General features: G+C 39.0%; 1 protein-coding gene across 1 annotated transcript in view; it reads left to right on the forward strand.

The window, feature by feature from the left end:
• Positions 1 to 19594, forward strand: part of NLGN2 (neuroligin 2) — a 2850277-nt gene that overhangs the window by 2762881 nt on the left and 67802 nt on the right. The window contains exon 7 of the mRNA XM_044077021.1: positions 15703 to 16489. Within this exon, the coding sequence (XP_043932956.1) occupies positions 15703 to 16489 (787 nt within the window). The remainder of the gene's footprint in view (positions 1 to 15702; positions 16490 to 19594) is intronic.

Raw genomic sequence — 19594 nt, forward strand, 5'->3', positions numbered from 1 at the left:
CCACATGTGAGAATGTACTCACATTTGACTTTTTTTCAGCACAGCACTGACTTCAGACATTGTACACACTTCTGCGTTTTAGCAGTTTTGTCCCTTCCCTCTTATGCACAACCTATTATTCTATCTACTGTCGAGGTTTGTAAGGGCACATTCATGTTATTTATGTCTGCAAATGGAATGAATGTGTTACAGGGAATGTTCTTCTCCATATAGATGTATGCATATGTGTATGCATATATACTTATAATGAACTCGCTGACCTCCATGAGGCAGTCCAATTAGAACCAGCCCATCCAACCCTGACACGCCTGGATCCATAATTCCATACCCATAGTTCCTCCACCCCACCCGAGTTCAACATACACGCATACCATCCATTGTCCAGTTGCTATCGCAGTCATGACACACCTCCACACATTGCCCTCTCCCCAGCATTAGGGGCCCTACACATATGTTGTCCCAACCCATGTATTATCAGGCTCTCCCACCATTTAGTCCTTGAACATACCTGCCCTTGCTTGTGTAATGGTTGGAGGTCCAATCATCCTATCAATTTTTGGGTAGTCCCACCAGGGACTACCCTCTGATCATTTGTAAAGTAGACTTAGCAGATCAACAGTGTTACTCCCACTGGTAATATCCTGCCTTTGGTGTGAGTAGCAGTGCTTTGCTCACTCCTGCCCAGCTGGATATGACATACACTGACAGCGCTATATAATACTGGGGTTGCTGTTGATTCCCTTCTCATTCCTTTTGTATGCTTTATTGTTACGACGTTCATTCTTCATATATATATATCTATATATATATATATATATATATATATATATATATATATATAGGTTCATAGGTAGATACTAGGCTATCTGCCCTAGGACATTTATAAGCCTAGCCATAGTGTATATATTATATATCTGTACATACTTATATACCTTTCCTGTGCTGGACACTGCTTACACCCGCACAAGCGCACTCACACTTGCTTACTGGTACTTATATATGTTTGCTGCTTCTTATTTGTGCTTACACCTGCTTACTAGTGCCTTATTCATGACAGTACCACTTTGATTGAATGATATTTAGTTAAACATCTCATGTGATACTCCAGTTCACATTTACATGTTATTATGTCGGTGTTACAGCAAAACAACATTCATTCACATGGAAAATTATATGTGCTGTAGTTGGACTCGAACTATGAATGTCTGCTCGTTAGGTGGCTGCTCTACCCACTACACCATTGACATTTACGTTGATTCCGCATGTTTTTCTCTATTTGAATGAGTTTGATGTGTAAGCTACGCTCAGCAGAGGGCTGTGACACGTAAACACGCTGCGCTTTGCTTACACTTTAGATATTGCAGCAATACAAATGTAAAACAGGGACATGGGGAATCTTCTTGTGAAAGTTCTAGTGACTGGGCTCAACATTCCACTACGTGCTTGTGTGTTTACTACTTCGATCTTATTTCAGCGCTCGTGGACACTCTTGTATGCTTAGCATACATCTCGGTATCCATGGACACTGAATTACTGGCTTACTATTAGAGGCGGGCTCTAATAGTAAGCATAGTAGGTTGTGCAACTGTCAGGGCATGTTTACGCCTCCGTAGAGCACTTGAACATGCCCCCTGCACTTGCACACATTTCCTGTGCACGTCGAGGGTACGGCGGCACGCTCATAAATATTCATATGGTGCTGCTGCACCATCTGTATTGAGGACGTTTGGCGCAAGGCTAAAATCGTCCTTGCGCCGAGCTTCCTGAATCCTGGGGGTAAATTATTCTGTATTCATTTCTCAAAAGAAAAAAATACACTGAACTGGCCACTGATTTCACCTCAGCAAGCAGAATAAACAAAATTAAACTTTCTTGTACCACAATAGTAAATCTCTGCTCAGTATTACAGTTGATCAAGAAGGAAATCATCCAATTACTCTGTAATCTTTGTACTTAATTTATTTTATTCTAATTAAAGCACTCCTTCAAAACAATAAGCTAATAGTAAAGTATTACTGTGTGCTTCATACAGGAAAGATTTACAAATTATTATGCATAGTACATGTGTACTATGTGTCCAAATGCATGTACTATGCATAGTACGTTTGTGCTATATCCCCAAATGCATGTACTATGCACATTATGTGTGTACTATATGCCCAAATGCATGCACTATGCGCAGTATATGTGTACTATATGCCCAAATGCATGTACTATGCACAGAATGTATGTGCTATATGCCCAAATGCATGTATTCCCATGTTGATAATTTCAGAATAAAGAGAGTTATATAATTCAGTAAGACACATGTTTATACCATTAGGAAACACTTGGTGTTTCATTTTACTTCCAAAAGCATAATTTATATTTGTCATATCAGTTTGTGTTTAACAGTTAGTCATAAAGTCATGAATTTTTTTGTAAGAAATTGGTGTACTAAAAAGACAAAAAATCGCTCCCTGGTACTTTGATGCTTCAAAAATATTTAATTCTATCCACATATAAAACCAGAACAAAACAATCAAATATAGAAATGCAAAGCTTTTACCCACAACTCTTTTTTAATGCTAGCATTTAAAGCCCTTTATTGTCTTAAGTTCTTTGAGACATCCCCCTAATACTTTAAGTGTTCATTCTTTTCTTTGCTGTAATGGTTACTTTCCCATGTTTCATTTTCCTCTTGATATTGAAGTATAGTTCCCATTCATGTCTTCATAGTTTGTGATTATGTAGTTGTTTTATAGATAAGAAGCAGCTTTCTCCAGTGTGCCAAAGTAGAAACATTTGTTAGAAATGTTTTAAGTCTTGCACAATAGAGAATATGAGTTTTAGTATTATTTCTGAAAGTTTTTATCAGGGGCAAGCAAACTTTTCTGTTTTTTTTTCATAGTCTAAGTGGAGATGTCATTCTCAAAAGTGATACAATTGCAATAAATTTTAACAAGGAGGCTTTGACCAAGCAGTTTTTAGAATAAACTGTTTGTCAAGACAAAACATAACTTCAATGTTTTTAGCCCGTAGAAGATTCCTGCCTTATGGATGAGATCACCAAAGGTGTTAGCACTCTTTCTATCCTAAAAGAACTTCCCACCTGTAAGTTTAAAAATTTGGAAGCCAAGTGGTTAAGAACTCATATTACTGCTCTCCATTTTCTCGGGTATCACATACATTTCCATTTGTTCTTTCTCCATTTTTGTGGTCCACATAGCATATCGAGCAGCCATGTATTTTGTTAGAAAAATAAATTGCATTGTGTTTTCCTCCTCTTTCGACATATCATCAGTGTCATTAAGAGACTTCATGATGTCCTTTATTTGAATTCATTGTTGTCGCATCATTTATTCAAGAGTTAAGTTTGTCTATTACAGTTCATATGTATAAAATCCACTTTATCATGAAACTGGTCTATTTTAAGGATAATTCCTGCAGGAATGCTACTGCTTATTAAAGGTTGGTTATTGCAGACAATTCATGCTAAGATACTTTCAGATTGCTCAATTTTATATTGATCAAAATTGACTATAGAAAAGATATAGCTTGCTTTTTTTCCAAACAGTATCAATGTTTCTAGTCAAATGCAGTGTTTTTCTATAGAGGATAATTAAGGGAGCTGCTACTCAGCAGCTATGTAAGATCTGTCCTCAAAATTCCACCTTTCTCATCTGCCCCAGACCATTATAAATGTTTGTGATTTTACAGTTTACCATACAACTGAATTGGTAATTCCAAGGAGAGACACTGACCTGTTAGTTGAATAGGCTCATAGGTTCATAGGTACATAGGTTGGCACTAGGCTGTCAGCCCTAGGGCCTATACAAGCCTAGTCATAACAATTCCCTGGCTATTTCTTCCCACACTATTTACTTCCCTGGACCCCTGTCTAGCAGGGCGACTGATGTGATCCCCGGGGTGAATTTCCTTTCTCCCATCCAATCGTCAAGGTTCCTTTTGAAGAAGGCCAAAGAGGCACTCTGCTTGACATGTATGGGCAAGCTATTCCGGAGTCTGGAGAGTCTCTGGGTCAGGAACCTATCCCTCCAGCATGTTTTGTTTATTGTGATGACAAGATTTAGATCCCTGGAGCATGTTGCTCTGAGGGATTGGGATTTCTTTAAGTGTAGCATGTCCAACAGCTCTGGGTTTGACATGGCCTTGTATGTTAAGCAGAGATTGCCTCTGAGTAGACGATATGTGACAGAGTATAGCTGGAGTTTTTTAAGGTGGTCAGTGTAGGGCATCTGCTTTAGGCCTGTGATTCTTTTAGTGAGGTATTTCTGCGGTCTTTCCAGTTGTTGCAGATGTCTTGAGAGGTACATACCAAATGGGGCGTTGTATTCTATAATGGGTCTGATGAGGGATGAGTATAGTGGGACAATGACCTCCTTTTTTCTGGATGAAAAGTGCTTAGTTATGAGGTGTGCCACATAGAAGGATTTCCTGACTGTTGTGGTGATGTGGTTATCACACTTTCGGTGTTTAGTGTACTGCCACCTATATGGTAATTCACGGATACATGTTTTTTCCCAAAGGGGATACTATACATTTCTTGGCATTGAGCTTGAGCCCATGGCTCTGGCACCAAGCATCTGTTTCTGTAAGGCCCTTTTGTACAGTATCCACATCATTTGGGGATTCAATAATGGCTCCCAGTTTGCAGTCATCTGCGAACTTTGTTAGCCAGAGTCCCTTAGTGTTGGCCTGTACTTCAGAGAAGTAGATGCCAAACAAGAGCAGTCCCAGGACTGAACCCTGAGGTACTCCACTTGTCACTTGTCTGGAGCTGGATTTGGAGTCGGCTACTTTTAGTGTGGGTTCTATCAGTAAGCCAGTTAGCAGCCCATTGGGTGACATAGGGATTAATGCCCAGCTTAGTAAGTTTATCTATGATTCCAGAGTGGGGGATGGTGTCAAAGGCCTTGGCAAGTTCTAGATAGGCTGTGTGGACCACCTTACCCTTGTCCATGACTCTGGAGACTGATTCGAAGAAGTCAATCAGGTTCAGGAGACAAGATCGGCCCTTCACGAACCCAAACTGGGTGGGGTCCTGTGTTTGAAGGTTGCCAATGTCTTTGTTTATAAGTTCCATGATAATATGCTCCATGGCCTTGCAGATAAGGCTTGTCAGACTGATGGGACAGTAGTTTCCGGGATCCAAGGTGGATCCCCCCCTTGTGGAGTGGGATAACTGTAGCTCTGCGCCACTCAGTGGGCATGAAACCTGAGGTGAGGCTATGATTAAACATGATACTTGCGTGATGTGCCAGTTCATATTGTAGTTAATGTAGTACACAGCCTGGGATGTCATCTGGTCCCATGGATGCTGTATTCTTAGCTTTGGAGAGTGCATTTTTACCTGTATGGCCATTATTACTGGAATTTGGCAATCTTCCAGTATTGAAATGGGCCATTTAGGGGGTGAGAGGGGGTTGAAGTTGGCACTGAATCGATCTGCCGGGATATTGGCAATATCCTTGGGATCAGTATAATTAATGCCATTCTGTTTTACCTCAAAGCAGATATGAGCATTGCCATTTAGATTCTTGACATAGTTATAGAATGCCTTGTGGTTGTCTTTGGAATCTTTGGCAATTTTATTTTCGTAACTAGCTTTAGAGGATTTTATGAGGGATCTCAGTTTCTTACTGAGGCTGGTAAGGGAGTTTATTGCATCCTGGGATCTTCCTCTTTTCTGCAACAGTTTCTTCCTTTTGTTGTAAAGTTTGTTTATGGCAGGGGACCACCAGATTGGCTTCCTTTTTTTGGATGAGAGCATCTTGGTTCTATTTGGGGTGGCATGATTCATGCATGAGTGGATGTGCTCGTACAGTGCCTTAGTGTAGGATTCAGCAGTTGAACTTTCAGTTCCCATCTGCATGGGTGTCATTAAGTTTGTCACTTCTGACTTGAGTAGCATGAAGTTGGCTTTGGAGAAGTTTTTTATGGAGTTTTCCTTACTGAGGGGCTGTGGTGGGATGTGGATGCTAAGGGTGATTAGCTTATGGTCAGATCTGACTAACGAGGGGGTGACCATAGGTGTGGAGCATCGATTTCCCATGTTGGTAATGACCAGGTCTAGGATATTAAAACCCCTGGTCGGACTATGGATTAGTTGATCCAGGGCATTGGAATTTATGAATTCCAAGAACCGTTGGGCAAAGGTGTTGGTACATGAGTAGTTTTCCCAGTTAATGGCAGGGTAGTTAAAATCACCCAGTATTAGGGTGTTTGGTTCTATCTTAATATTTTCCAGTATGTTTAGAAAGGTGTAGTGAGAATCTAGAGGTATGGTGGGGGATCTGTAGCAAGCTACAATTTGGATTGCAGTCTTACCTAGGGTTAGTTGCACCTGGATAATTTTAGATGCATTGTGTTGGGCAACTAGCCTGGTGGTGTGAATATCCTTGGTGAATATTGACACTCCTCCACCTTTAGTGTTTCGGTCCTGGTTTGGTGGCCAAAAAGTGTGGTAAGAGTTGTAGCCTGGTATTGCAGGGGTGCTCTCTGGAGCCTTGAACCAGGTCTCAGTTACTGTACAGATATCTATGTTCTCCATTTTTAGGAGTGCCTCGAGAGAGTGCATTTTGAGGTTTAGACTTCTAGCATTGAGTAGCATTACCTTCAGATTTTGCATGCTTGTACCTGTTATGGTGGTGGTTTTGTCCTTTGAACTTTGCCTAAAAAAGGCACTATAGGGGTGGCAAGAGCCTTAGCCAGTAACCTGAATCCCAGGGGCGACAGGTGCAGACCATCTCTGGCAAAGCATCGTGGTCTGTCGATCATGTCATCCCAGGCAGACAGATACTGGATCCCCTTTGAATGACACCAGAAGCTTAGCTAATTGTTGAAGTCAATCATTTTGTCCTTATATTGTGGTATCATTCTGGGTGAAGGCAGGATGCTACTCAGGGCTAGGGTCATACCTGCCTGGGCCACATGATCTGAGAGCTCTTCCATGTCTCTTTTCATGTAGTCCAGGGAGGTACGTCTCAAGTCATTCACTCCAACATGGACAATGACAGAGTCATATTTGTACTTGTTGTGGAGTGACTTGAGTGCATGCATTATGTGGCAGATCCTGGCACCCGACAGCCAGCTGACTGTAATTTTCTCCTTGTTCAACCTGGTGAGTGGGACATCAGTGTGCCAGACTATAGAGTCACCTATGACTAAAGTGTTAGGTACATTGTCTTGCCTTAGGGGCTGTTGCTGGGTGGTACACTGGTGTTGTGAACTATGTGACACTTTGGTTGTGATTGGTGTTTGTTTGCGTTTCAGCTTCAGAGGTCCTTGTTGCTTGGGTAGGTTACAGTTAAGGGCCTCTGCATATGTGGATTTATTGTTGCTATATGTAGGTGTTGGTGGTGTGGGTTTAGAAGGGATATGTGTTGCTTGAGGTGTAGTGCGGGTGTTAACCTTCTCCTCTTGACTGTCTAGCACAATCTTGGGTGGAGAGAACTTTGCTTCCATTTTGGCTATGTAAGTGCATCTCTTACAGGTTGTAGTGTTGGGTGGTAGGAGGAGAGGGCTGTCTGTGTACATGAGGCAAGTGCTGCATTGCCCCAGTATGCCCAGATTCACCAGGTGGACAGGAGAAATCACTGGAAGCTGACCCTTGGACATGCCTGGTTTGGTGCCTTTTTTTTTTTTTTTTTTTTTTTATAAAGTACAGGAGCTGTTTTCCCTTACCTTAGCAAGGTGTTTTGCAATTATAGGCTGTTTAGTGCCTTCTATAAAATTCTCCTTATCAACAAGGAGAGTTGAGTGCTTGTATCAGTTTAAGGCTTCCTAGTGCTTTCCAGCAGGTATTAGAGAAAGTGTTAGTCACAGGGATGCTTAAACGTAAGATGAAAAAAAAAATGCACACTGCAGTGTTCACTAGAGAAGTTAGATGTGAAAGTAGGTAACTTAAGTTTTACCTGTTTAAAAAGTTATGGTTTAGTGGAGAGTTACTATTTTTAAAACAGCAAGATGGATTGAAAGGGGTGGTCACTTTTGTATTATGGTACTATGGAATACAGTAGGATGGCCAATAAATTTAAATAGTAGACGGGGAGGGATTTCAAAAATGATGATTTTGTGATTACTCACACAAGCCAGTGAAAGTAGAGAGGAAATGAGATATATGGTCAGATTAACATAAAAGGCAGGCAACTAGAAAGACAGTGGTATTTAACAAGACAACTGTAACTTGGTGGGAGGGTGGGAAAAAATTCTGCCTGACTCAGAAGAGAGAGAGAGAGCTGTGGTCTTTTATGAAGTTTTAATATGCTGTTAAAGCAGAATGCAAGTAAAACACAAGGTAAAGAAAACAAACCACAAATATAGAAAGGCAATAAAGTAATACAAAATACAAAAAATAAAAGCAAACTAACCTTTCCTTCATAGCAAAGTGTAGCGGAGTCTGGATGAACCTTTCTGGTAAATAATAATAATAAGAATAACATTTGTTGTTGACTTAAAATGGATGTCTGGGGCAGTAGCTGAACAGGAAGCCCAAACATGTAGTGAGACTGTCCTTGGAGTGTCTAGCCAATTTTTTTTTTTTTTTGCATGAAGGGTTGAAGGTTTCAGTTCCAACCTTCAGAATAACTTTTCCCACATGTCTGAGGAAGTCAGGGATGTGTAGCCTGAGTGGACCTTGTCCAAGGTCTCAGTATTTAAAGTGGTGACAAGTCAGCATGATCAAAATTTCACTATTTCTCGTAGTGGTAACTTAAGGGACCTCCTGGTAGACACTAAAGATAGGGGAGGCACTCAGGGTAGTGAAGGAGATCAAATGGAGATCCAGGTGTGGTAGGAGTTTACAAGTTCTCTCTGTTACTCGAACTGACATCAAAGCATGCTTTCACTATGTGGTGCGCCTACTGTATCCCTTGTATGTTTTCTGCACTGACTGATTATACTGACATTTCAGTATACTTTCATACAGCAAGAATGAAAACAACCAGTCATTAACCATTACTTTCTCAGAAACGTAGACATTTAGCAATCATCGGGGCTGGATTGTTATGACTGTAGCATTTCTGCTGTTTTGGCATGGTGCAAACCTTATATGAAATCTGCAGTTTTTTGTGTGTGGTAAGCAGCATGTTGTCACCATTACTGAGCACATTATGTGCCAGTAGTCCAAGGGTACATTGGTGACAACCTGAACTCTGTCTTGTGATGTTAAGTTTCACTTACCATAATGTTCAAATGTAAAGTGATGACGTAACACATTTTAATTGTGTCTTTTGCTTAGATCATCCATATTTATAATCTGTGGTAAAACGAACTCTTTCAGTGGCAAGAGAGTATGAGGCCACTTATTTGCAGGGGTGGTTTATAAAGTAATTTATCTGCATTTCTTTGATTAAATGCACACATTTTCCTTAATTATACTATGCATGGCATGCTACTCTGTAGGCTTATTGAATGCCTGTAATAAATGACCCAAACAGAACAGTTCTTACTTTTGATTCTTTTGCAGCCTGAAATGGGGATAGTAACCCCAGGTCAGAAATGTTTCTTAGAAAGTAAGACTACAATGTATTTTATTTATGGTCCATTTCATGGTTGCACTTTGACAAATCAGTATTCAACCTCACAAGCTAACATTCTTAGAAGATCAAAAAACTCATCACTTATACCAAATGGTCACATTTTTTTTTTGCAGGAGGGCTTCCAAAGTAGGATATTTCATTTATATTCCCCATTACTTACATGTGATAAGTCTATGGCCATGCAGCTGTGGGGGAAATTACTTTGCATGGGTGAACACAAATGCCACACAAACTGTGTTTCTGAGTCTTATTCAAAGCAAAGGGGAAATATAAAATCTGGAAAATGGGATTTGGGTAGATAATGGTCAGCCAGTTAGATGGCAGTCACTTGTAAGGTAAGACACACATCTTCTCCCAAATTTTGCCTCCCTGTTCCATTTCCTTACCCATAAGCTTTCACTTGATTCTTATTAATTTTCCTGGATATGTCCATTCACTTGGTATGTCTACCAGCTCCATGAAGGTCAGAGCCTAGTGGCTATTCATTGTTAAGACCAGGGAACAAGGTCTCCATGCTTGAGGAGTGCAGTAAGGCTGGATATCATCGTCCTGCAGCAGCTGGTCATTTGCCCAATTAGAGGAACTGCCTTCTGGTACGTTACATATGTGGTAGTCTTGATACATTTTATTCCCCATCTCTGAAACGGAATATGTACTTTCATGGCCCTTGTTATGTACCAGAGGTCACAAAAGCAGTATATTCAGTCCACCTCCCTCCATGCTGGCATCAGCCTACATAGCTCTGCCACCCCTTCCCATGCATTGGGCCTGTTCACAAACCTGTCACCAGTGGCATAAATACATGATATGCCTCTGTAGCAGGAGGCCAGAGATAAAACTATAATTTCAGTACAAAATATAAAAATTTTTTTTTTTTATTAACTAATCCTCATTATTTTGTGACTGAGATGTAACAAAACTGTAAAAATTAAGTTTGAAGAAAGCAAACTTTGATCTGTGTATGTCATTTTTTTTGTAGTTTCATAACTAAGTGCAGAGTTTATAATTTAACAGACTTAAATCTCATCATCTCATTTTTGTGACATATCATTTCTGAAATTATGAAGCCAATGACTACAGTTTCTGTTGCAATGATGTTTGATGCATTGTTATAAAGTAATGATAAAAGTATTATTGTAAATAACATTATAAGTATTACTGTGTATTTTGCCCAAAACCATTGTTGAAAAGAAAACAGACATGTTGAAATATCGCAAAATTTAATGCATAAATAATCTTAAGTCTATTACTTCATATAATAGTGTAAACAGATTTCTCCCTTTTGGCCTGGATCATGGCTGAAAATGGTGTTTATTGGTCCACTTACCAAGATACCAAATCAAGCGAGTAAACAAAGTGAAAGCCAGCATTCTAGAGTCCCATCCATATGTTCAAAACTTGTTACTAACTTGTAAACTTGTAGTCCAAGGTTATAGTTAATAAGCTTAACAATACTACCCAATATCAGCAGGTGATTGTGTGTTCCCATTAAGTGCATTATCCCCTCATATCCCAGGTGAAAATGTGGGATCTGTAATCCAGGCTGCAAGCCTGGTTCTCAAGGCTGCCACAATATAGTGGTAGTTGTACCATAATATTGTTCATGTGGCCGAGAATGGTTGGGTATCTTCAGAGGGTGCTGCTTTACCGTCAGTTATGTTTAGGTACAGGAGTTCTGTAGCACAGAAGGCTACAGAAAGATCATTGCATACTAGTCTGTACATGACTGAGAAGATGGTTAGATGTCAGAGTAACTAAATGACCTAAGACCTGAAATCCTGTTTTGTTTTTTTGTTTGTTTTTATTTTGGAACAAGAAACATCTTTATTGAATTATCACTTACGTCACAGGCAATCGTCCATTTATATAAAGGAAAACAAGTTGCAAATATTATGTATCATTTAAAATCTTGTATACAATTGTCAGTCAAACATTACTTAACTCATTCAATTCCTACCTTCCCTTAAACCTTATTATCCCTGCAAAACATTATTCTGCAAATACTGTTCCCACGATTCACATTGTTTTCTATGTAATTTGTACATACCCCTTTCTAAAGATTCCACTCCTATTTCTTTTATCGCTTTTACTATATTCACTGATTCTAGTTTGGTTGGTTTAGATTTTGACCTCCATTTTCTAGTATTGTTTTTTTTTTGGGCAGCTCAGCAAGGCCTTACTATGTTTAGACTATTCCAATTCTGTATCACATCTCAAAAAATCATTTCCTTAATTGCAACAATTTACTCACCCAGTATTTCTGACAAAGTAGTATGCAGGGAACTTTTAAAATTTGCCAACTCGATATACTCCCAAAAATATATTCCCAGTTATCTCTCTCTTCCCCGTCATACCTACATTTGCAATCTACCTGTGGAAAAATTCTTTGGAGTATGCTTAGATATAAAAATACCTATGCAAACACTTTCAAGCAAAGATCATAAATCTTTTACATTTTGTTGTACATTTGGGAGCCATACATATCTATCTATCTATCTATCTATCTATCTATCTATCTATCTATCTATCTATCTATCTATCAGACAGATAGATAGACAGAGACAGACAATCTATCTATCTATCTATCTCTCTATCTATCTATCTATCTATCTATCTATCTATCTATCTATCTATCTATATCATCCCATTGTTTATTTGTGAATTGCTCATCCAATCTCTCTTCCCAATCCTTTCCAACCTCCTCTGATGGATTCCTATAGCTATCATGCAATATTTTAAATGCCTTACTAATTATCCGTTTTCTAACAGCTACTTCTGTTTAAAATTCTTCTAAAAACTGTGCCAGTGCAGGTCTTTCACTTAGGATCCCCTATTTCTTTCTCTTTGCCAATACTCTGATATTGATATCAATCCTTGATAGGGAAGCCAATCTCTAGCTTGCAGTCCAAATGAATTCTTGGCCTCTTCCCATTCTGTTACTTTGTACCCAATACGTTGGTTCCTTTCCCAGTTTTCTGTACTAAATTTTGGTGTGGAAACAAGGTTTTTCACACTTTTTTAGGTACTTAATGAGGTACTTACCAAATTAGGCATGCAATCAATGATGGTGCGTATAAGGGAACATACAAAGTGGAACCATAACTTCTAAGCACCTTGAAGAGTTACCATGAAGGATAAGTTATGTAGGGTAGAAGGGTTCTCTCACCATGAGTATGAAAGAAACCTACTGATAAATGAAGAGTTTATCAACATAGCTACCCAAGTCTCTGACGAGCGAGTCAAATGTAAATGGAATATTATCTGTATGGTATTTGGTATGATGGGAGACTTACCAAAGAAATCTGTATGGCATTTATCTGCAGTAAAGGTAAACTCATGATCAATCCACCAAGTATTTGTTTAGCACAACCCTTGCTGTAGAATTTGTGCATCAAAACTGGATTTAATAAGGCCCCTGTGCCTACAGTCATCAGCAAACTAGGTTAGCCAGCATCCCTTGATATCAGCTTTCGCGTAATTTTTCAGCTCAGTTAGACTGACCTGAAAGTTCATCTTACTCCCTAGGCAAAAGGGCCATCCTGGGGGGTGATTGTCAAGTGGACAATCCATAGTGTAACCTTTTTATCCTCAGGTAAGTTACTACAGATCAGCTCCAGTGTGGTCTCATCCTTGGGGCTTCACTGTTTTTCATAACTTGTCTGTCTAACCTGATGTTGCTATAACCATTAATTATAACCTTTAATTAAATGATGAGAATAAGTGCTGCCTGCTTGACTGTTTAGTAGCTCACCACCATTTAATGGTTCATACTTTTTAAGAAGGTAATAGCTGTAATCTCATTTTCAGTTTTGGGTGAATTTTAGTATGTAGTTAATACAGTCACCCATGCCTTCTGTCCATCAAACCTCTCTATGATCAGACATTAAACTGTATATGGGGTCCACCATCCAGTTTGTCATGAGGGGTTTTTTTTTGCACTTTCCTGGGCATCCTGTTTTTGACAGCTTTTTTAATGCTTAACCTCACCCCTGGTGGTGATGTGAGCACAAGGATTACCTATACCTCTTTGATTGCTCATACATATTCCCCCCACATTTACGAACAGGAGCAACCTTCACCAGCTTGAGCAGCTGTATCTATGTCTTCCGTGTATCAGCTCCCTGCATCTTGTCAGACCTTTGTTGCACAGCCAAAGCCTTGTCATCAGAACAACAGCAGCATGAGCTGCGGGAAACGACTGTCTCTCCACCCTAGGATGGGCATATTCCATTGTCCCTGCCTGTGCAACTAGTCAACACAGGTCACCTGGGCTGTAGTCAGGGCTTTAGTCCTGTACACAGCTGTCTTAGGTTATAAGATAGATTTATTAGCTATTGTTGATTAGGTTTTGAAGTTGATTGACTAGTACACCTTTGCCTTCTCTAAAGTGTGACAGTGTGAGCATAGGACTAGAATTTTTTTTTTTTTAGCTTGCTAAGTTTGGGTCTGTCTTTATGATGTTAGTTTTGCAGACAAATTAATTTATTTTCATCAGTGTCTGTGGAGTTTTCACAGTGTCTTTGACTTGTAGTAAGTGTTTTAATGCTAAGTTGCTCCATCGGGTGGCTGCTTTAGAAATTTGGAGGAATGTATGTTTGTGTGTGTCTGTATGTATACACATCTAGTGGGTGTTAATGTGTGTGTAATGTCCTTTTAGTAGCCAATAAAGATAGTAATTATGAACAATAACATTATGATTATGAGTACAGTGGACGTGGTTTGATTTTTGTTGTTGGTGTATAATAGTGACTGTTTTTCTTTGGAAATTTGTTGCTTAACAGTATAACACGGAGTGACTATACATGTGATGGGAGTTGTGTGGGCAGGTGGAACCTTTGAGGGCTTGTTGGATTTCAATGGAAGATGATCAGATGCACTGCAGTTCCCCGAGAGTTCCTCACTGTTTCCTCTTTTCAGTAAAGAGAGTGTATTAGAGCAGGTAGCATACGCTACTTATGGAGGGATATATAAGTTTCATTTACCCTATCACGCTTCTCTGAATGGAAGCTCTTAGAATGAAATGCTTTTGATTCTGGACAGGATTACTTCCCTGTCTAAAGCTATTGGATGTTCCATGCAAGCAGTTTGTATGGGTCATCAAATGATCAGCTAACTCTGTATCCCGCATCTTTGTATTTACACTCAGATACAGTCACATATGAGAAATTAAATACACAGCAGAGTAATTCACTATCGGTTTGCATCTCTGGTGCCCTTAAATCAGCTATGGAAATAGACTTGGGTTGTCAAAGGACTTTTTGGGAAAGGATAACTCTATCCCCCAGGACCTCCCTGTCCTTTTAGGAGTATTAAATGGACAAGTTTGTAACTCACTAAGTGCACTGCCCCATTCTTTTTTTTTTTTGATAAAATGCTACTCTTCTTTGAGAATAACTATCACTGCAGTTCCTATTTGTGTTACCCGATGCCATTTTTTTTTGCTTTTTTTCTCCATGATTGTGCAACCACTGATCTAGCATATTTAAAAAAAAATGTTTTTTTTTTTTTTTAGTTAAAGGTTCAACCAGTTTATTTCATCCTGTTAAGATTTCAATCTGTATTTTGAGTGGGCTTAGCTGACATCTGGAGGGACAAAAGATAAATATCTTTATAGTATTATTTCTGTAGAAGATTGATGAATATTAGTAGAGCCAAACCCTATAATTTATGTCCTTATATCCGCTGCTCACTATGAATGATGGTATATAAAGTGGGGAGAAAGTGAATGGATGGATTCCATTAAGTCCGTTTTCCAAAGGCCACTCATTGGGCTCTGTGTGAGACTTGGCTGCAGTTTGTTATCAAACATAAGTTCTGAGGTGAGGGGTTGTTAAATCAGAGTCCTAACCTAGATGAATAATATACGATGAGAAACCAAATGAATCAGACTTTTGGAGACCACAGGGATGAGTACAAACCAGAAACAGGATGACATCAGTAATATTACAGTTTACAGACAAAAGAGTGATTACAGCTGCTCAAAGACATGCAGAAAATGGTTTCAGAACATAGAGCAGAGGATTATTAGAAGGCAATAAAGTAAGAGATATAGCAAAATTGTCTCAGTGGTCTTATCTGTCATATCTGTTTAGAGACTGTTGAAAAATTTGCAACTGTTTTGGCATTTGTGTTAATTTGATAGCATTTCTTTCTTTTCCAGGTTTGTTTCAAAGGGCCATTGCACAGAGTGGTACGGCAATAGCAAGCTGGTCTGTGAACTACCAACCTATGAAGTACACCAAGATCTTAGCTAGAAAAGTGGGCTGTACCCTGGGTGACAGCTATGAAATGCTCGATTGTCTGCGGCGAAAATCCTACCGTGAATTGGTAGACCAAGACATCCAGCCAGCCCGCTACCACATTGCTTTTGGACCTGTTGTGGATGGTGATGTGGTTCCCGATGATCCTGAGATTTTAATGCAACAAGGAGAATTTTTGAACTATGACATCCTCATTGGGGTTAACCAAGGTGAGGGGTTGAAGTTTGTGGAGGACTGGGTAGAAGAGGATGGCATATCCGCAAGCTACTTTGACTTTACCATCTCTAACTTTGTAGAAAACTTGTATGGCTATCCAGAGGGTAAGGACATCCTTCGGGAGACAATTAAGTTCATGTACACAGACTGGGCTGACAGGGACAATGGGGAGATGCGAAGGAAGACACTTCTGGCCTTATTTACTGACCACCAGTGGGTAGCCCCTGCCATGGCTACTGCCAAACTACATGCCGAATATCAGTCACCAGTTTACTTCTACACCTTTTACCACCACTGCCAAACAGAAACACGACCAGAATGGGCTGATGCTGCTCATGGGGATGAAATTCCTTATGTGTTCGGAGTGCCAATGATTGGTGCCACTGACCTCTTCCCTTGTAACTTCTCCAAGAATGATGTCATGCTAAGTGCCGTGGTAATGACCTACTGGACAAATTTTGCGAAAACTGGGTGAGTAGTTCTTTGAACTATAATTATTCTGAAATCTAGGTAGCTGTAGCTGCTTAAAACATCTATTGATTTTGCTCAGTTTTGGAAGTTTCATTCTACTATGTCTCCAGTTATCATAAATAAAGCTGCTGTCATAATGTACATCATTCACATATAGCCCTGTTGGAGGGGTGCATTGTGACTAAAGTCTGCTGAAACAGAAGGTATGGCCATCAGATTCTGTGTCAATATTTAGAAATAATTTTTTTTTAAGAGAAAATAGTCACAAAGGTTTCATTAAGGATATTACCTTATCTTAACTATCCTTTTCTAATAAAACCAAATCTAAATGTAGGTCATATCATAAAATGGGTAGCATTCTAAACTAGTACACCTACACAGTCCATAATCAGTCAGTCATTAAAACAAACAAATACTTCTTTTGGACAGAAAAATAATATAATGAAAGGACATTTGGTTGTCTCTTTTTTCAGAATTCCCAGGGCAGGGATTTGGAATATGACAAGTCAGGACATAAAGTCTGGTTGTCCACAATAAGAAAGTCATGTGCAAATTTCCTGAACAAACCAAATAGTATGAAAATCTGAATTAAATCCCCACATGGGGGTGGGAGTGTGGGGGGGTGCTCTCTGTCCAAGAAACTTAGTATAATCAACTTTGAGGTAACTTCTCCTTGATGCTAAGAAGAAAAACTCTCTCTCTTTGCAATGCACCCTTATGAAATATGGGAGATTTGTTAATCTGGAAGAAACTTTGTGATTACCCATACGATCACCTAGTTCCTATATGATGGAAGATGATGTGTTCTAGTATTCCACTGCTTAATTTGTAGCAGACATCTATTCCAGAGGTGGGGAAGGCATTGGATAACAACATTTTCTCCACGTTTTGTTTATTTGCTGATGTAGGTTTAGATCTCTGGACCTAGTATCAGAGGATTTGTTTGGTTGATGGAGATTCAAGAGATCCTTGACTACCATGTACCTAATGGTATAGAAGGCAAGGCACAAGTCACACCTGAGGAGTTTATAGAGCATTGTATTATAGGACAGTGCTTCCTGACTTTTCCGGTATCGTAGGGCTTTTAAGCCAAAAACTTTTTAGTTAGTAACTTCTGTGGCCTTTCCACTAGTTTGATATGTCTAGTGAGATACATTCAAAAATATGCATTATATTCACAAATTAGTCTAATAAATGCAGAATATAAAGGGAAATAACTCTCTTAGATTTGGATAATATTCGTTGTGTGACCAGCTGATCTTAATAGATGGAATTCTTGACCACTATTGCAACATGATGATCAAAGAAGAGGGAATTGAATTATTAATCCATTATCCAAAGTCTGTAGCAACATTCGCATTTTGAAAGTTGGTGTTGTCAACGCTGTAATCTGAAGGAGGGGATGTCTAGTGAATGTGACAGTACTACACTTTTTTGCGTTTAATTTGAGCCTGCTATTTGTACACCAGCTATTAACAAGTGTAAGGTTGTCTTGGAGAACCTGAGCATCTTAGAGGGACTTGAGAATGAAACCTAGTTTACAGAAATCCTTGGTTAACCAGAAATCTTGGTTCATGATCTGTAGATCTAAAAAGTAGATGCCAAACAACAAAGGTCCCAGTACTAAGCCCTTTGGTACACCACAGCTCGCCTACATACTCTCTGAAGAAGTAGCAGCTGCCCACACTGTGTAGTTTCTATCTTTAGGCCAATTTACAATCCATCTTACTCGATAGGGATATATTTGAAGTGCATTTAGCTTGCTGATTATAGTATCATGAGGAAAGGTATAAAATGCCTTGACCAGGCCAAAGTACTCTATGTGGATAGCATGCTCACTGATGACAGCCTATGCTACCACTTCAAAGAAGTTAACCAGATTCATTAGGCAAAATCTACCCATGACAATGCCAAACTGCTGCACCTGATAATATTTTTAATAATCGTAGTTAATTAGGCAATTTATGATCTGTTCCATACCTTTGAAGATGAGACTTTTCAAACTGATGGGGCTATAATTCCAAGGGTCAGGTGTGGGATAGCCATATTAATGTGGCATCAGAACTGCTTTGCATCAGACCTCAGGGACAAACTCAGTAGCTAGGCTCACATTTGAATAGTTTAAGAAGTAGCTCTACCACTGCTTGTTTAGTACTGTTTATTATGCAGCTAAGTATATTATCATGTCCCATACAGTGTGTAATTTTAGTCTTGAAAAACACCTTCAGTATGTTATTTAGTGATGGTGGGGGGCTCTGAGATCTTCACTGGTAAGTGGGCTTTGGTTAATGTCTCTGACGTGAAGATTGTACTGAATTTGTTTAATAATAATTTGGCAATATACAATAGATCAGAGCAGGTGAGGCCATTTTTAATAAGTTCTAAGTAACGTTGAGTGTTATTTCTTAGATTTATGCCATAGGTAAATATGGATATCTGATTATCCTTAGCTTCTGATGTTAGCTTAAGTTCATGGATTGCTTTTGTTTCACTAATGGTAATGTTTAAATTCTTTGACAATCCATTGTTGTAAATGTCCAGCATGCCGAAGTGGAAAGAAATAAATTTGTTGTAGTTGCACAGTCCAAGGTGCATGCCGAGCAAAAGTTTTCTTTTCACAGAGGCAAAACATTAGCTTCATTTTTTAGTCATTATAAACATAAAAATAATTTAATTTATGATCAGGCTTTTCAGATTGGGTTGGATGGTACGAAACATAGAGTGTTATCCCTGTGGACATTGTTTAATGTGTAAATATATATCTAAGTCCAAATATGTATCTATGTCCAACCAATTTACTAGTAAAAATACTTCCAAGATTTTTGATGTTAAGTTTTTGTGTAATTGCAGTATGGATTGGGTGATTTATTTGGCTATGTCCATATGTTCTGCTTTTTATGTTGGACAGGCGTCACATCCTTTAAGTATTTGTATTTCAGAACATATGAGTGATGTAAGAAATAAGAGGATGTCCAATGCTTTATATAAACATTGCATTAAACACCCTATGGCACAACTTAGTTTTATGATCATTGACAAAATTATTGGGGATAGAACAAGTAAAATAGGTTGGCTTAGTATACTGAATCAGAAAGAAAATGCTTG

The sequence above is a fragment of the Protopterus annectens genome, chromosome 7.part0 (genome assembly GCF_019279795.1).
Source record: "Protopterus annectens isolate FY-2018-M chromosome 7.part0, PAN1.0, whole genome shotgun sequence".
Lineage (NCBI taxonomy): Eukaryota > Metazoa > Chordata > Ceratodontiformes > Protopteridae > Protopterus > Protopterus annectens.